This window comes from Leptonychotes weddellii, chromosome 10 (genome assembly GCF_054177405.1).
Source record: "Leptonychotes weddellii isolate Sample4059 chromosome 10, ASM5417740v2, whole genome shotgun sequence".
NCBI classification, from domain to species: Eukaryota; Metazoa; Chordata; class Mammalia; order Carnivora; family Phocidae; genus Leptonychotes; species Leptonychotes weddellii.
Window position 1 is genome coordinate 102,488,157 of NC_138378.1, and position 18,868 is coordinate 102,507,024.

General features: G+C 52.4%; 1 protein-coding gene across 2 annotated transcripts in view; it reads right to left on the bottom strand.

Annotated features, from left to right (window-relative positions):
* Positions 1 to 4,784: 4,784 nt before the first annotated feature.
* TOGARAM2 (TOG array regulator of axonemal microtubules 2) overlaps positions 4,785 to 18,868 on the bottom strand; it is a 43,406-nt gene continuing 29,322 nt past the window's right edge. Inside the window, exons 17-20 of one of the 2 annotated variants that reach the window (XM_081796982.1) lie at positions 17,567 to 17,759; positions 16,435 to 16,651; positions 9,571 to 9,657; positions 4,785 to 5,270 (exon numbers count right to left, since the gene is read on the bottom strand). In XM_081796982.1, the coding sequence (XP_081653108.1) occupies positions 5,014 to 5,270; positions 9,571 to 9,657; positions 16,435 to 16,651; positions 17,567 to 17,759 (754 nt within the window). In that variant the 3' untranslated portion in view covers positions 4,785 to 5,013. Of the gene's footprint in view, positions 5,271 to 9,570; positions 9,658 to 16,434; positions 16,652 to 17,566; positions 17,760 to 18,868 lie in introns of those variants that run through there. The other variant, XM_081796983.1, reaches the window with a different exon arrangement.

The following is an 18,868-nucleotide window of genomic DNA, read 5'->3' on the forward strand; positions in this document are numbered from 1 at the left end:
TGGGGCTAGTGTGAGTCTGTAGGTGGGGGCCAAGTGCACCCAGTTGCAGCAACAAAAGCTCGGTGTGGGTGGCTGGGAGCCAGGCAGCCTATTACCTCCCAGAAGGGTCAGCATCAGAGAGAATGCCCTGGAAGAGTCTGGAACGAGCCTCCCTGAGGGTGCCTGGCAGGAGGCTCTCTTGAGAGCAGAAGTCACCCCCTCCCCCGAGCTAGGCCTCTAAGCAGCAGTGGGCACCCACCGTCCCCACGCTGCAGACAGCAGTGGATGAACACAGGGCTTCCAGGGTCCCTGCGTCAGCCCCGGGGCAGGTCAGGGCTCCTCCTTATCCCTCTGCATTTACCGAGCACCTACTTGTGCCAGGAGAGTGCTGGGCTCCTGCCACAGAGCCCCGTACATGATGCAGTAAGGGACCTCTAGGCCCAAGCAGCCAGGACAATGAGCTGATAGAGACTATCATGTTGGCCAAGGACCCCACTGCTTCAAGAGCCCCAAGTCAGCTTCCCCTGGGGTAAAGCGGAGGGGTCGCCAAAGCCAAGGGGCTGGGAGGCAATAAAGGTCACAGGTGAGGCAGGGCCCAGCCAGCACTGGAGCAGATGGTTCACAGATGTGGTTTCCTGGCTACCATCCCAACCACCAGACTTAGCCCAAATCACGGGTGAGTTGGACACTGGACAAAAGAAATTAAATGTACTACAACAGGCAACTTGTGGGGCTTCCACTCGGTTTCACCCCTCCTTGAGACCAGGCCTTTACTGGAACCCACGGCTCTGGTTCTGCCTCGGAAAGCACACTGCTGGTGGTCACGAGGGACAAGCCCAATCCCACAACTTCTCAGATGGGTCACTCTCACCCACCCACCTTCCCTCCACCCAAGAACTTGTCCTTGCTGAGCCCAATCCACTTCCTGGGCTCCAAGGAGAAGGGAGAGCAGGGCTTCAGTTTTGTCTTGTCTTTTTAAAATAATGACACCAATAGATGCAACCCACTAAGGACTCAGGAGTCTGCACTTTTCCTTCCCAAAGTTAGAAACCAAGAAGGAATGTTGGGTATAAAGGCACAAGAGAGCTCACCCCAGAAAAGGAGATCAATTTCAGAGGTGCATATTCTACCCATATTCCTGTTTGGGCCAACTCTTTTCCAGGGGTGTCCAGCCATTGTCAACACCCACGGAGACCCCCAGAGCTGAGGAGAGGGAGGTGCTCCAGCTCTTTATCTAACACATTAGTGACATAGCATATAGCTGTGCCCCAAGGGAAAAACACAATTTTCCAGTTCCATCAAAAGGATTCATGGAGGAAGAAAGCAGAGGTAATATTCTGGTGGAACAGTGATAGCTTTTTGCAAGGATGAATACAATCTTCAAGACGAAATATAACTTCTGTCCACAGCCTGGATCTGTGCGGCTGTTCACTCTGAGCAGCATCTAGTTCTTTCCTTACACCATGTACCCAGTTCAGAACCTGAAATAATCCATGTTGATAGAAAATGCAGGGCAGACGAAGAGACTTTTCTTTCACTGTGAAAAGCTTTTGTTTGATAAAGCTTGTCTCATCAACACTGCAACATAAATGAAAGGGGTTTTGAGAAATACATTCTTTTTTCTGAAATAAACCAGTGTTTTGCATGTATCAGGGGAGTTGATGCAGTAAATTTTAAGTGTCAACATGTTTGTCAATTGATCATTTGGTTGACTGCTTACAGGCTGCCCACACCCACTGCATCTTCCCAAGGAAAGCTTTGCAAAGGTAATATATTTTTAAGTAGCCTCACGTCAGAGATTCTGTTGAACTGCCATAAAGTAAATGTGTTCTGGGCCTATATTAACAGAACATGTTATACTGCACTGTGGTTTACTCCCTGTGCCTACCTGAAGTTTAAATAAACTTCCATCAATCCATCCCGACATTTTTATGAAATGTAATTAAAGATGAGTTGCACACACAGAGGAGCAAGCGGTTGATTCACTCCACAGTCTAATTCACTCTTATGGAGGACCCTGGACACTGCTGGCTTGATTACTCTCATGGGCTTCAGAAAGTAACTTGACCGATAGCCTGTGGGCCCTGTGACTACAGAATTCCACCCATGTCATAGCCCGGGCCCTGAATGCTGTAATTCCAGACACCCTTGACGTCTCGCACACGGGTCGACAACCTGTTTTGGCTGGAATGGCCGCCCCAGCAGGAATCAGGTAATGCCCCGAGACAAGCCTGGTGGGCCTGAGTCCGAGGAAGAAGATGAATGGAGAAACAAGGAGAAGGAAGAGAAAGAAGGAGGGCATGGTGAATGTGTCGGTCACCCTGGGGAGCTGGAGTCTATCCCACTCGCGATGGGTGGGACCCAGAAGCCTAAGCCCCACACCTCCATCACCCCCGCCCCGCGACCCGGCTTCTACGGGCCTGTTCCTTCATCTGGAAAGCTGCAAAGTCAATGCCGACCTCCATACCCTGCCATCTGCAAGACACAGGCAAACTCGCTTCTTCCAAACCATCTTTTTTGAGCCCTCTGGAAGAACTGAACTGACGATCCCTCTCCCACTTTTGTTTGTAACGTTCATCTCTGCCATCTCTGCACTTCAACATTCTGATTAAGAAAAGAAAGTAGGGTATCCCCCTCCTTCCAGAGCTGTGCTTTGATTCTTGGAGAAAATGAAGAATAGCTGTCAAACTCAGCTAGAATTGACTTCCTTCTCCATAGGATTCCATATCTTTCAAAGTGAAAAGACTTTAAAACATTTTGCTTGCCATCATGACTACAAATGTCAACTATTCCAAACGGGGGGAAAAAAAAATTAAGCTTCAGAATCTCCCACTTATTCCCATGCTGAGTCGTGGGTGATCTGTCGTCAGTCAGATGCCAGGAATGACTTCAGTGCCTCCTGAACAGCAGGTCTTATTGGGCTGAGGCTGGAGTTTATAATAATTATACCTTTTCTTTGTGTGTAACACTCTACATTTTCAAAATATGATTATCTACAGTGTTTTATTAGTTTTTTTTTTTTAATCGCATGAGATGAAAAGCAAGTCTTTTTTTCAACACCTTTGACAAATGAAAAAAAGGAGGCTGGGGTATGTCAAAGACACTTGGCCAGCAAGTGGGGCTCCCCAGCTCCTGCCCAGCCTTGGTTCTAACACTGACTGCCAGCAGGAGTGAGGTTATTCCAAAGGACACCACAACCTTCCATGGAAGAAATGCTCAGTTTTCTCCAACATTGACAAATAGAAAATTGTTTTTCAGATCCAGCCAAAGGCCAGCTGTAATTTTAGCCATTCTTCTGCAACTAGCTTGGATGGAAATTCAAAACAAAATTTCCAAGAGAATAATTTTCTATAATCACCTCTACGCACCTCTGCCACTCCCCGTCCCTCCCCTGCACACACATATAAAACTGCCCCCGGCATTAAGAAAAAAAAGAAATCTTTTCCAAAAAAAAGTCTTTGTTCCTTGTTGCCATGAACCCCAAAGTGGGCTTCCAGGTGAACCCACCCCCCCACCGCAGACAGCACTCCAGGAGACAGCTCTCTCACTTTATTGCCAGTGCCCCAAAGTAGTAAAAACCAGCAGATGAGACAGAAAGGAAATATAGACCCTGGGAAACAAATTGCCTTCATGAAAATTATCTATCTTTTTTTTTTTTTTTTCTCCTTTGGAAGGGGACAGGATTGGCTGTGTTTACAAAACCCCACCCCAGGGCCTTGGGAGGGTGGGGGCCTGACTGGCTGCACCGGGAGACATAGGCAAGATGAAAAAGTGGCTTTCTCAGCCAGGGGTGCCCATGAACTTGGAAATATGTGAGTTGATTTGGGGCTCCCCAGCCTGCTCTGGGCCATCCTCCTCAGGAGAGGCTCACAACAGTGATGTGGAACTGATATTATACCTAGGGGTGGGCGACAGTGGAGGGGGTCCACTGGTGGGGTCTGCCAGAAAACTGGCTGGCAGCGTGCTGGGGTCTGAGGGCCTGAGCCATGTGGATCTGCCCCAGAGCATTGCTATGGGTCTGGCTGTGTTCCTTGGCTGGGACCAGGCCGCTGCCCCTCAGCCTTCACCTTCCCCGTGTGTTTGAGGTCATGATCCGAGCTCTAATTCTTCCTGGTCACACCGTTGTCAACTTAACTGGCCCCAGACAAGGCAAAGCCACTCCTACTGTGTCCAGAGCCGCAGCCCCAGACCTCCCTCTCTTCCCGCAGGACCCCATTTCTCCTGCTGCTGCATCCGTGGGCAACACCTTCTCTCAGCTTGCTCGTGTTCTGGCACATGCTGCATCCAGCGCACCCCTCCAGCTTCGCGACCCAGCCTAAGTGTGGGGGGGGGGCAGCTGTGCAATTTCAGAGTTCCCACATGACCCCTGCACGTCCACCACGTGCTTTCATGGATGGTATTTCAAGTGTGAAGCATCATCTAGTCCTCTGTAGAACTAGCCAGAATGTCGGCTTCCAGGGAAGGCTTTCAGGAATGCAAATGTCAAACTCTCCCTCGGAAGATTTTGTTAAGGCAGAAGCAGGATAACCCCAGAGAGGGTTGTTCTACTCACCTCGAATCAGCCTTATAACAACTGAACTGGATTTGAATGGCCAACTCAGGGTCTCTGGGTTGCGGAGGGCTGCCCAGCCTCTCACAGATGGGGGGCCGTGCCCAGACATGGTCTACACCATGTGGGTCTGTGCTACACTCTTCCTCCCTGACTCTTCATCCCCGTGCCATCTGTGGCTGGTTTTGTGTTGTCTTGTGTCCTTTGTGACAACCCTAGTTATTAAAAAATTCTCAGGTTAAAAAAGTACAAGACCTTAGAAAAATAAGTACTTCTTTTATTTCTACTTCAAAATATACTATGTACATCTGGAACTCTAAGAGAAAGTAGACCTGGAGATGACTCCATCATAAAAATAAAATAAAGTAAGAAATAACGACTGCCCGCTTCAGGTCTGTCTCTCAGCCGGTTGAAAGGGGCGTGAGCTGCCCGTTGTCTTGCTGTCCGATGCCATCCCTCTGTCGGTGACGTTGGTTGGGGCTGCCTCACGGGGATGCTGCGTCTAGGAGGTCCTGGAGCATTCTGAGGACCTGCCGTGGCTGGCCAGCAGCCAGGTCCTGCAGCCGGGAGCCCATGTGCTCCTGGAGGCTTCTGGACAGCCGACGCGCCACTGTGCGGACGTTCCCGCCATGCCCGGGCAGGACACTGTTCCCAGTCATGTTGCCCAGGAAACACCAGAGGACTGGAAGGACATGGCGCTCCACGGCCTGGGGCTTCTGGGGGTACACGGAGGCCACCAGCGCTGTTGGACAGAAAACGGGGAGACTGACTTGAGGCAGGCACTCTCTCCCTCTCTTGCTGCCCTCTCTTGGGACAACAACTCTATCCCCCGCAAAGGGCAGGCGGCCCAGAAGGGCCAACTAGTCCATTAGATGCACCAGCTAAGGCTCGGGACACATTTAGGGGCCCATGAAAATGGCTTGATTTCTTTTAAAATCAAAAGAAAAAAACATGAAGATATCCAACCTCATTTATATTCATGTTTATACCAGCCAGTTATAAAATACAATTTTTAACTTTTTTTTTTAATGGAGGAATGAGTATGCAAAGGCAAAAGTACTCAGAGCCTATGATGGTCGTAATTGGTCCCTGCAGCCCCGGGGAGAGGAAAGACGCAGATATACCTGGACTGCAATCTAGTATTACTTTAATCCACATTCCCACCTCTCTGAGTTCATACAACAGAGAAAAACCATACCAGGGAGAAAAGTCAACACTCTCTCAAATGAAGTATTCTGAAAAATAAAGCAGCCAGCAGGAGATAAGACCAGTGTGGCCTCCCCAGTGTCTGGATGCCAAACCCCACAACAAGACCAGCAGTAATCCAGACGGCGTCAATGTGCTTTGTCAACCATCAAGCTCTGCACAGACCCTTGATTCAGTGATGAACCCCCCGCATCTGGTTCTCCAAGGCCCTCTACTTTCTTTGGTCCCCAAAAAACACACAAGCAGGCTACCCCTGCCAGCAAACCTTCCATTCCAGAGTAAATGCCGGGGTCAAAGCCACCTCAAGAGCACCCTAAGTCACTTCACAGGGGCCCCTCCAGCCTTCAGCCGAGGCCACATTACCCTGAGGGCATCCATGTTAACAATGCTTTTTCTATACAATCAGTGCAGTCTGCCCGTCCTCCTGCCAAAGGAAAAGTGCTGGTGAGAGCAAAGGACCTTCACTTATTGATGGAGCAAAGAAACTGGAACGTTCCCTGGGCTGAAACACACCTGGGAAACTAACATTGCCCGAGTCCAGAGTCTGGGGCTCAGAGTTCTGCAGCGTGACTCCATTGTCCTCGTAGTGCTTCGAGAAGCAGGACACCGGTCCATCTCGCAGAGGGGGAAGCCAGCACTCAGGGGTCAAGGAGCTTGCCCCAGACCACGCAGCTAACGAGGGCAAGAGCCTGCCTCGACTCCAAAGCTCACGCTGTGCACCCCTCGATGACCCCAAGTCTCTAGGGGTTCCACATGTCAGGGGCTGGTGTGGAGTTTTATTTTTAATCTCCAATTTGTCCTTCCTTCACCAGCGTAACATCATCCAACCCCCCAGGATGTTTCCCACAGGGCCCCTCGGACTCCAGGGCCAGAGCCTGGGACAATAGGGGCTCAGAGATGAGCTGGACCCCCCTCAGCAAAGCCTGCCACTGGAGCAGTGTCAGTTCCCATGGAGCGTGTATGCTGGCTTTCAAGCCACACCCTCGGGGTTCCTGCACCCCACCCTGTGGGGCCTCCCCGGGGGCTCCCCAGTGTCACCGAAGCCTCAGAAGTAAAGGTGGCCCTCGTTCCCGGGGAAGGCAGGACTGCACCTAGTGAGTCAGCCCAGCCATGTTGGCTGGTGAGCAGCTTCATAAAGTGGGACAGAGGCGGGACCTGCTAGAAACGCTGAAGCTGGAGACAGGCTCAGAGGAGGGCATAGGTACCAGGAAAGCCACCAGGGCAGCCCCAAGGTGGGAAGCTAGGAGGAGCAAGGGAGAGGTCAGGGGGTGGGGGGTGGCCAGAGGGAACAAAAGAAAACCAGTGATCCCGATTAGCCACCTATGCTGAACAATTATAACTCAAAGGCTTCCTAAGGCTCCATGGGATCCACCTGCAAACCAATGTGAGAACTATCCCAAGTACCAGGCCCAGGCAGGGCTCCCCCGTGCCCACCAAAGGGTGAGGGGTTCACCTGCCCCTCACCCGCCCCACCTCAGCGGCCCCCATCCCCGGCACGCCACACTCCCACCTGAACTCTCCCTCCCAGCAGTCGGGAGATCACACGCGGGCCCGGGAAGCTCACTTCTACAGTGAGGCCCACATTCCCCGGGTCCGGGAGGCGGAGGTCACCTGGCTGACGGCGGTGGGCCTCTCAAGTTAGCAAAGGCAGGCGGTGGCCCTTCTGGGAGTCATCATGAGGAAGAAAACCCCATTCAATTGGAGCTTACAAGGCAGCTGAAGTAATTAGCAAAAGATCTACTCCTGTTAAGCTGTGCTATTTTTAGTCCACACCTTGTGTCAACTGAGATGTTCTTCTCTGCTCCTGGCTGACACCGACCTACCAGCACAGCTATGCAGAAACTCTTGGCTTTGAGGTCTCTTGGAAGCAGGTAGAAAATATGTACATTTAAATGGATAATCTAAAGTGAGGTACCCATCCACCTCTGGGGCCCATATGTCACCTGTACAAGGACAGGTAAGGGTTTCAACCAGAGAACACAGATTTTGAGCAACAGAAAAGGGTTCCTTGTAGGGTGGCCAGGTGGTCTCCATTACATGGCCCCTGGGCACCAAGAGCGTGACACTGTGGCCCCCAACCCTACTTTGCTTGCCCCGAAGTTTGGAGAAGGCCTGGCACCTGGATGGGAGGTGAGGGTCCACTCCAGGGACACTGGGAGGACTGAACCAGGGCACAGAGGCAAGGCCAAGGGCAAGAGATAGGGTGGTGTAGGCACAGAATGACACCCTCAGTCAGGCAACATGTGCTGAGCACCCCAATGCGGACCGGGGCTGGCACAGGGTGGGACCTGCTCTTGGGAGGCTCGGGAAACTCAGGCAGGAGGGCTAGAGAGAAAGGAGACCCAGAGGCCGGCACCAGAACCGGGCGGGCACCACCCAGGTGGAGGAAGAAGGGCAGAAAGGGGCTCCACAGGCCACCAGCCGCATGTGGGCAGGCACAGGGAATGAGAGATCTGTCTCTGCAGGGTGGCTGGCGTGCTGGTGCCCAGGGGACAGAGGCATGGGCCGCTCAGGGAGGCTCTGTGGCCAGGCTCCCAGGGACAAATCCTGGATTTCTCGGCAAAGGACCTTGGGCACCTAACCTTTCTAAGCTCCAGTTTCCTTATTTCTGTAAAAGGGATAATCACTGGGGCGCCTGGGTGGCTCTGTCAGCTAAGCATCTGCCTTCGGCTCAGGTCATGATCTCAGGGTCCTGGGATGGAGCCCCGCATCGGGCTCCCTGCTCAGCGGGGAGTCTGCTTCTCCCTCTGCCCCTCCCCCGGCTCATGCTCTCACTCTTTCTCTCTCTCGCAAATAAATATATAAAATCTTTTTTTTTTTTTTTAAAGGGGATAATCATGGAACCCACGCCCTCCTTATGATGTTATGAGGATTAAATGATCCAGTGCATACAACTGAGGCGGGGGAAGGGGCAGAGCCTGGAAGGCCAGGCAGTGACAGGCCTCATGGGCCACTCCAGGGAGCCAGACACTAGCCTGAGGACAACCCATGCGAGGATTTACGCATGGGGGTAGCACCTGCACGCTGTCTGCATGTTAGGGGGAAGGGTGCTCAGAGGTCTAGAGAACAGAGTCCTTCTGCCTCCTTCCTGCATGGGACGTTCCTAAGAAGGGAGAGGAGGCTTCCGGCAAGCACAAAAGATGAGAAAACCAAGTAACCTGCCCAAGACCAGAATTGGCGTGTGGCAAATGGGTCTGTCTGCCACAAAGCCTGTGTCCTTTCCATGCTGCCAGCTCAAGGGCCACAGGAGGTTTCAGCCCTGGAATGAAATCACTCGAGACTGCAGACTCAGAGCAGACATCGGCTTGGAGCAAGCTCTCCTCAGCCAAAGCCTGAACAAAGCAGAGCAGACTCAGGCCAAACTCTGCGTAACATGGGCCCGGATGCCCAGCGAAGGGGTTGAGTAGGGTTGGCATCCAGGCTGTGCTCTGCTTTGCAGGCTGTGCATGCCCAAGAAGGGACAGTTCTCATGCTCACCACAGGGCTGCTGCTGACCGAGCCCCACGCCCGTGAGCGAGGGTCTACCCAGAAGAGCTGGGGGTTTTTCTGATTCACACAAAGGTACCCTATGGGCTAGGGGAAGTCCTGTTTGCAAAGAAGAAATGCATCATCATTTCTTAAAAACTACTTTGTGTATGTACCAACCTGCCTCATTTTGGTCAAAACCAAAGATTATCTTTTGGTAATGTGGGAATTATTTTTAAAAAGCAGATTATCAAAAATTTTCTAAAAGCCCTGTGAGGATTATTGGATTATTTGGGGGTTCTAAGATAGTGGGTGGTTCATGCCAGGAAGCTGACTGGAAGGCTGGAGCGAGGGGCTCCGAGGATGCTCACCGGACAGACGTTCCGTGACCTCAAGCACCGCGCGGCCCCTCAGGAAACGCACCCGCCCAGCAAACGCTTGTAGGAGGCAGAGGTTGTCTGGAAGAGAAGGAGGGTGTCAGCAGCCAGGATGTCGTGGCCCAAGCGATGGCACTCGCTGTTCAGTGCCAAGTACCTGCAACACCTACACAGGGAAGGAGGCCCGTCGGGGAGCTGAATTAAATTCTCTGAGTCACAACGGGGTGTTTGGGGAAGAGTGAGTGGCCTGATACGGTTACACTGGCTCCCAAACAGGTTTCACTTACTCCCATAGGTCTGGTTCCTATTGTCTGTCCTTCTTCAAAATTGCTGAGTTTGGGGGCAAAAGAGGGTTTGCTCACGGTCCTGGGCAAACCAGGAGGGCTGGTCACCCTACCAGCAGCAGAAGCTTCTGGCTGGCTCTATTTGGGTTGGGGGAGGGAATTCGCAGGGGGCGTGTATTAGCTCTCAATAGTTTATATATAACCTCCCTGTGTGAGACTTGGGCCCAGACGGCATACTTGTGAAGACCAGAGAGTTTGTCCTCCACATGCCCCGACCCACTCTTCAGGAGGGTTAGGGGAAAGAGGGATTTTTAATCTTTTTTTTCCGATTGTCCCAGCACCCTGACACCCACTGGGCTCTCAGCCACACCCGGCCTCAGGAGACAGCTCTCCCTGCTGTCTAGCCAGGCTGGTGGTGGGGCCCGAGGCCTGGGAGCTCCCCCATTTGGATGCTGATGGAGTGTTTATTAGAATGAACCATGGATGGTGAAATCACAGGCAACTAGGGTGGGGAATGTTTGGGGTTAAAGAAGCCCTCTGGCATTCTTCGGTTGTATTTCTAAAGCCAACTCCAGCAGGATCCCATAGGTGCTGAATCTAGAAACGGCTCATTCTTCCCCATTCTGGCCGACGTCTCCTGGTTTCTCAAACTATTACTCTTGAAGTCCTGCGTTCCTCACAGAGACACACAAGGTGAGCAAAGCAGCCCTTTACCTGAGAAAGGCGTGCTCACGTAGACGATACACACCCAGCCCCCAATGCTGCCCCAGCCGTCCCCGCAAAACTCCATGGGACGGAACGCAAATCACAAAACCACTTTTCGGGGGATGTGGTCACGGGGCCTGCCTGCACCTGTCATGGGTGTTACCGCAGGTGCCCCCAGAAAGTGTGTCCTGGGGTCCCAGGGGCTGACCCGCTCAAGACCAGATGTCTCTCAGCAGGGACAGAGATTAGAGAACCACCTAAGGAAGTCTTCCCAGGCAAGTTCCACCTTCTCTGGATCCCTCAAATACCTCAGCATCCCCCTGGATATGCAATCAAAACTTCGCTTTTCCCACCAGGCAACTATCCTAGCTAAGAGCTCATCCCTGCTTCCCTTGCTCCCCTCCTGGGAGCTGTAAGGGATACAGAGGAGAAAATGTACACATGTACATCACATACATCCCTGCCGCTTGCAAAAGCGCCATCCATAGGTTAGGCAAGAGTCTTTAAAATAATTTGTTCTGGGAAATAAAAGAGAGGCCCGCCTCTAGAATATTGCAGTTAGCAAGAAGTGGTCTCAGGGTGTCTTGGTAAATCTGTAATTGTGTAAGACTAGGTCTTTATATCAATGTCACCTGCATTATTGTTTCCAGGTGCTTCTATTTGTCCCACGCCCATCATTAGCCATGAGCTCACCTCCAAAGACAAGGACTTCCGCCTCCTTGCTCTCCCCAACAACACTCAGTCCAGGACATTTTCTGGACACAGCTGGATCTCCCCGCTCCTGGTGGCTGACGTGGCCTCCCAGAGCCAGAGAGAGGTGAAGAACTTGGGGGATACTTGAAAATGCACATCCAGCAGACATCTGTGCCAGATCATGCTCCCATGTCCCTGGCACATGACAGGTGCTCAGTAAATGCTCCAGGACCACAGGGAGTGTTAAAGCAGAGACATTAAGCATTCCCGAGCTGGTTCATAAACCCCAGAGCTCCGAACCCCAAGTAGCTGGCCCCTCTCCCGCTGTCCGCTCTCGGAGCGCTGGCTCACCTTCCAGGTCACACCCAGGCTGACTGAGCGGCGGGAAGGTACACGGTGAGGGGTGTGGGCTCTGAGTCCAGGTCACCTGGGCTGAAACCTTGGCTCTTCCACGTTTCTCTGTGTTGACATTGGACAGAACCTCCTACACCTCAGCTTCCCCATCTATAAAAAGTCGATAATACTCATGTCTTCCTCTTAGAGCTGCTCTCATGTTATGATGCTTTTAGGATAGTGCCCTGAGTGTGTAATTACTATGTAAGTGTCAGTTATCATTGCTACTGTTTACTATCATTGCCCCAAAATGCTCCAAAAGCCCAGCAACCTGACTAGTGGAAAGACCATTAAGAGGCTGGAATCTAACTTCTGAAACCTTAAAGATCCATGCTCCGTTAGCCCGAGTTTTTCATGGGCCCCTCTGCTATGTTACAAGGAAACCATCGTGGCAAGAGTGGTTTGTGAAAACTCAGCGTTCCTCTGGTCTGGGCCTCGGTGCTGCCCACACAGGGCGAGCAAACAGCCATGGCTGGCAGGCCACACACCTGTCCTCCCTGGGCCTTGCCTTCCCTCTCTGCTAGGGGGCAGAGGTCTATGGGGCCTCGCACCTGCCCCATGCAGCCAAGCCCTACAGCCACCAGGCCACGTCATCCTCAGGCTCCTGGAAAGCCAGAGAAGAACTGTTTTAAAAGCATAAAAATTATGGTAGCATGGATAGTGACAGCAAAGAAACTGGGGTCCAAGTGGACCCCCGACGATAAGCACAGGACTCTGTGAATCATATGTCACAGCCTCCAAAACTAGGTCCACTCATCGCAGGAAAAGTGGGAACGATCCATTTAAACAGAAAAATGCAAGCTATGGTCTAGGCATGGGACAGAGCTGTTAAAAGTGACTCAAGTGTGTAATCATATGTAAATGCTTGCGCTCTGCTTTTTTTTAAAAGCAGGAGGCAAATTTAAATGCGTAATATCATCATGACTCGACACAAATAGGCACAGAAAAAAATATCTGAAATGAAAAGTGCCAAATGTTAATAATGGTCTCTTCCAGAAGTTGAGACTGAAAATGAGGGGCTTTCAAATTTTTCCTTCCCAATGCTTTGTATTTTCCATTTTCTCAATAATGAACAAGTATGACTTCTACGTGGTGGAAAGTAAACTTTATATTTTTAAGCTAAGTAGGAAGGCTGCATGGTACCATGAAAAACTGGTTAGTTAAACGAAAGAAGCAAAGTCTAAATTGTATTTACATTACAATCTTTAACCAGGGAAATGTGTACACATGTAGACAAGAAAGAGAAGAGAGATTTTTAAGCAGCTGGTACACTAGAGGGGCACCATGGATGAATTTCTAAATTCCCTGAACAATACCATGTTGGTCATATGATTTGTATAAGGTAATGAATTTAGAGTCAACAGAGCAAAATAGCAAAAGTAGATCTGAAGCTGCCCATTTCGGAGCTTATCTGCTCTCTCCAGCACTGGCTGGGGGCTGCGCTAAATTAAGAGAACTCCTTTTGACGCTCAGTCTGACCAGGAGGGAGTGGGCTGTCAGCAGCCTGATGTTTTAATTAGTGAAGTTTCTTCTATAGCTAACCTGGTAACAGGGCCCAAAGACAGAACCAGCCAGTCTGCTCAGGACCTGCCTTGATCCCCAGAATAACTCCCCTGAAATCAGAAGGTCCTGGTGCTAAGTAGAAAGGATGCTTCTCCAGGCTCCTTTCTGGAGAGGTCCCCAGGCAGGCAGTGACGAAGGGCAGAGGTCAGGGAGCAAGGTGCCCACGTGCCTCCTTCCTCACCACCTCCAAAAAAGGGGACATGGGCATAAATCCCTACCTGCTCTGTCGACCACCATACCACCCACCCCATACACCCTCAGGAAGACCAAGGAACTGGAAGAGATTGGGTGGCTGATGAGTCAACTTATCACTGAATTTCAAGAGGGACCCTAAGAGGTTGCCTAAGAAAGCCAACCTCCCAATTTGGCTGTGCCATCTGGACTTTGTGCCAGAAGATGGACTCCTCCGGCTGTGTTCTTGGTCCCCATGGCCCCCATTGAGTGGGGAACAAATCATAATATGCTGAGCCATTCCTTTGTGACTCTCCACATTTAAGTATTTCACAGCATTTCATGGTTCCTCTCCAGCCTGCAGGCTGGATCCCTTGAGGGGGATGACACTAGGCTTGGGAGAAAGCTCCCTCTGCTCAAAGGGCCTCGGGATGCTGAGGGTGGACTGGAGCCACCAGGATGAAATGGGAAGGAAGATTTACACCCCTTCCCTTCTGCCACTCCTGCTCCAGTCTCTGCTTCTACCACCCAATCCCCTGGGACAGTGGGAAATTTAGTGACTTGCATCCATTTTTCCTTCCGCAGGTCAGACTCAGACCATTCTAGGCAGATGAGAACCATTCCCAGAGAGAGCTTGATTCTACCCTAGGTACTCACTCCCTGGCAGTGATGAATTCTTACTGGCGATCTACACCCCTCCACTTCTGCCCTTCATAGATATAGAAATCAGCTAGTCACTTCATCATTAAAAACACTTTCAGGGGCACCTGGGTGGCTCATTCGGCTAAGTGTCTGCCTTTGGCTTAGGTCATGATCCCAGGGTCCTCAGAGCTCCCTGGTGCTCAGTGGGGAGTCTGCTTCTCCCTCTCCCTCTGTCATCCCCCCCCCCCCGCAACATACACACTCATGCTCTCTCTCTCTCTCTCAAATAAATAAAGAAAATCTTTTAAAAAAAAAAACAAAAAAACCCACTTCCAAAACCAAGGTCGCTCATTGGGCAGAATGGGTATGGCTCACAGCACAGCCACGTGGCCTCGAGAGCCCACTGCTGCACCTGCTCAAAATGATCCAGAGCCAAGACCCTAGGCTTCACCCTCTGGGCCCCACAGGAGCTTTTTGCCAGGGGTTTGCTGGGCTCCATCCAACTCTTCGAGGCCAACAACATTCCATTCCAGCCTAACACTGACCTAAGGATTAGAGACCCCTCATGCCTGCCTCCATTCTCCCCACATCAGATCCTCTGGCTGATGGGCCAGAGGGGGCATCGTCAGCCATTTCCAAGGAGACCCTGTCCCAGGAGGAAAGGACAACTCTAGGCATCTTCCTGGAAGCTGCAACCTGACTCAAGGTGTGGTCAGATCACAAAAGCAGGCCAGCCCCAAGCCCCTTTTCCAGGATGGCCAGCCCAGGTGGGTACAGGAGGGCCCCAGGTAGAGAAGGCCTGAGTCCTGGGATAATGCGAGACACCAGATTCTTCAGCCCAAAGCTCCAGAGCTCCCGCGTGCTCTAGGAGGATGGCCCAGTGGCAGAAAGTGGAAACTCTAACACTCAGAGAGAAGGGTTAAAAGCGCCTCTCCCTGACAAGGGTGCTTAGCCTCTTCAAATAGCTAAAGCCTATTTTGCTTGGTGCAGGTTTTCCCAATAAATCCAGGGCCCGCAGTGATTTACCAAGAGCCTTGGTTATTGGCAACAGCAATCTCACTTACCCAGAGCAGCACTGAGAACAAGTCGTAATTTAAAGCTGGATTTATATTGTTTGTTCTACAGCAACAAACTCAGCAAATCGTAAATTCCCTTTGAGATGAAGAGAGGAAATTGACAGTATTTATGAACTCGAAAGGCAGAGAAGGGCCTGACCAGGCCTTTGATTTGTAACTGAAACTGCTTCTGGAAGCTTCAGCCAAGGACACAGCTGCCGTCCAGCCCCAGGGAGCTGGGCTCCCGCAGGGTGTGGGCACTGGGAGGGGAGGGGTGCCTGGCGGTGTTTGCAGCCTCACCACAGGGATGCTCTGTGGGTCTTAAAGGCAGGACGTGGCTCTGTGCTCATCGGGACATACAGCAACAAGACCAACACAGGTGGTTCTCAGGTCATGAGCTTCCTTACATCATGGCAAGAGTGGTTTGTGAAAACTCAGCGTTCCTCTGGTCTGGACATGACTACTCATGTGCTATGTCCCACACGCACCTGCACTTCAGTCTGTGTCCTAGACATGCCAAATATCACCTTCTAAGTATCTAAGAAAGGAATGAAGAGCAGAAGTGGATGCACCCAAAATCCCACCTAGGAATGTTGGAGAACTAAGATGTGTTAGTGCAAAGCACACAGAAACTGAGAAGCTCTTGCTGTTCCTGATGTGTCTCCCATAGCTCACTCCTTTTTCCCTTTTCATTCCACCCCCAACCCTCACTCCCTACTCCTCACCCAGATTCCTCCCACCCTGAGCCCTGGCCCCAAACAGTCTTCCTCAAAGGCAACTCTCATCTGTTCCACGCTCAAAAGCCAATGGGATCCCAGCCCCACTCCTATACCAGACAATCAAGGTGGCCCACCTGCCCGTCCACTTTGTCCTCTCCAGCAGGCTTGCTCTGCTCTCTCACCACCATCCCCATACAAGCCACCCCCACTGCGATCATCGCTACATCTAAAAACATTGCTGGCAACGCTTCCAGCTTCTTCCTGGTAATCCGGACCTATTTTTCCTTCAGTGCCCTGTTGGCTCAATCACTGCGGTACTGTGTGACCCTGGATGAGTCATTTCTGTCACATGTACTCTGAGGAGGCAAGACTAGATCATCTATACATCTATCCTCCACGCCTCCTATTTAGGACACTCGGGTGGATGTGACATGGGAAAGCCTGCCAACCAGGTTCTGGGCTGCCCATCCCTGTCCTACGCAGCCTTCGGGGAAACATCTGGCCTGAGAGCCCCCCAGTGCCCATCAGCACTCTGCTGCTTCCCAGCAGGAAGGGTGAGCCCACCCTGGGGTGGGCTCAGGGATCAAGTCGGCTCCCTACCAGAGCCAAGCAGGGCTGAGGCAGGAGGCTCACCCAGATTCTCAATCATGGCATCCAGTGCAGTCACCGCGGTGGTGTAAATCCCCGAGTGCTTGGAGTTGAGGTTGTCTGCAACAGCAATGATGATGGAGAGCAGCATGGGGTGTAAGCTTTCTTTGAGGAGGGGGATCATCTTGGCAAGGGACTCCAGTGCCCACTGGTTCACTTTCTTGTTGGAATCCTGAAGCCTTGGGGTGAAAGCATCAAAGACCTATTGAGGGAACAGAAACCAAGAGCCCATGGGAACCCAGGCTGGTCAGGAAGCCCACAACCCAACCAACCACCCTTGGCAGGGATTCCTCCTACCTCCCCGACAGGGTCATCCAACCTATGCCAGAACATTCTCAGTGGTGAGGCGCTTACCTCCTCAGAAGGGGAGGAGGGCAAGAGGGGAAGAGCAGCCACCTGTTGAGCACTCATTGCATCAAAGCATCTAGAGCATCTCATTAGGGGTACCCTGTCCTCTCATGGAATGATCTTAATCCATGAGGCACGCGTTCCCATCCTTAGTTTACCATTCAAAACAAAGCCAAAACTGAGGCAGAAAGAGTTGAAGTGATTTGCCCAGATCACACAGCTAGTAAGGAACTTGGATGGATACCCAGGTCTGCTGACTCCGAGCCTGTGTCTTAACTACTGTGCCACACGGCTTGACCATCGGCAGCCTGGATCCTGGAAGAAGCAAGCATCTGCCCTGGTTTCCAGTCCGTGAAGGGCCTGTGCTGGCTCCTAACCCACCCATCTAACCATCCTGGCCCGGTCGCTTGGCCAACCACATACTCTGCCCCCAACACATCATGTGCCTGGCTAGACCAGGAGCAGCCCTCAGCCGTGGGACCCTCTACCTCTACCCTCCTCGCCATAAATCCGCTAAAGGGATGAGAGATGCCCAGGACATCTCTGGGTGGTCCCAAGGCGCCTGGCAGGAGGCGGGGCCTTTGTCCCCCTTGGCTACTTCCGGGCAGTCTCACAGTGTTACCAAGGCAACCGGGTAGCAGGTGCTTTTCCAGCTCCCTTTACCCTGAGGCATCTGGCACCCTGTCCAACTCTGTCCTGAGGTTTCCAAATTGAAGTTGCACCCACAGGAGAGAGACGGGGGGAGGGGCAGGGCTGGGGCAGCGCTCACCTGGACCAGGTTGGCGGTGATAAGCTCTGGCTTGGCCTTGCAGTGCTCCAGGAGCTGCCCCACGCCTTCCATCCGGGACTGGTAGTCTTTGGCCTCCAGCAGCCGCGTCAGCTCCCGAAGATGCTCCGCCACCCCGAGGCCGCTGCGCACGGAGGAGCGAAGCCCCACCAGCCGAGCGCCGTTGGAGCCGAGCCTGTGTGGAAGGAACTTCTGACCTGGGCAGTCCCAGAGGACGGCTGCGCCTCTTGTCCCATGCCCCGCCCGCAGACAGGTGAGACTGAGACAAGAGTGCTACCTGCAGCTTAGTCCACCCCCAGCGGCTCCACCTGCAGCTTGAGGACACTGGCCCTGGAACTCTGGAAATCCTGTTTCCTCAGGGGACAGCAATCAGGTGGCCTAGAGCCCCATCCTTTTGTCAGGGGACAGGTCTCTCTCTTCCTGCCTTTTTTTCTCTTTTCAGAAAACACGTGAAGGGGGGTGGGTTGCGGTATGGGAGTGAGAGGCAGGAGTCCACCGAAGGATGACTGCACATTTAAGCTAAGAGTGAGGGACGATCTCGCCAGGTGCCTTTATCCTGATCCCCGGTTGCCTTGGCCCTGCTCCTACTTCTCCAGTGACCAGGGAACTGTTAAGCCCTGTTCTTTTCCGCTGAGAGCACATGTCTATCGTAGCCTCAGGCCCAGTCCGGCCAGCGTGAGAGCAGTTCCATACAGGACTCCTACCCCCCACGCCCAGCTCAGAACCTGGCTCTTTGAGCTCATGCCCTACACGCAAGTCCCCTCTGACAGAGCCCAACATCATCCATGCTGTCATTCATTCCTACAGTCCGCACGGTTTGCCCACTGAGTGCCTAGAGCTGTCGTGGGCACCAAGGACAGTGAGATGAGAGGCACGTTCTCTGCCTGAAGGAGCTCTCAGACCAGTGGAGGCAGGTAAGCCAAGGGGCTGACAGAAGACCGAAGAACAGAGAGCAGAGTGTCAGAGAGAGCCTCGGGGGGGGAGGTGACAGTAATGTGGGTCTTGAGGGACCCTGCAGAAGAGACAGGCAAGTTCTAGGTGTGCAGGTGTATAGCATAAGCAAAGGCACAGCAGGAGACAGGGCACGGCGGAGGGTGTCGGGCAGGGAGGACGAGCTGCTCTGGGCTGGCTGAGAGACCACGTGTGGGGGAGAGCAGGAAGCTAATCTCAAGCAGGTGATGGGGGCTTCCCTGGGCGCCTGCTAAGGAGTTCAGATGGGGTCCTCCCCGAGCACCAGAGAAGAATTTTGAGTTTCAGGCGCATCAGTGACCATAGAGTTTCTGC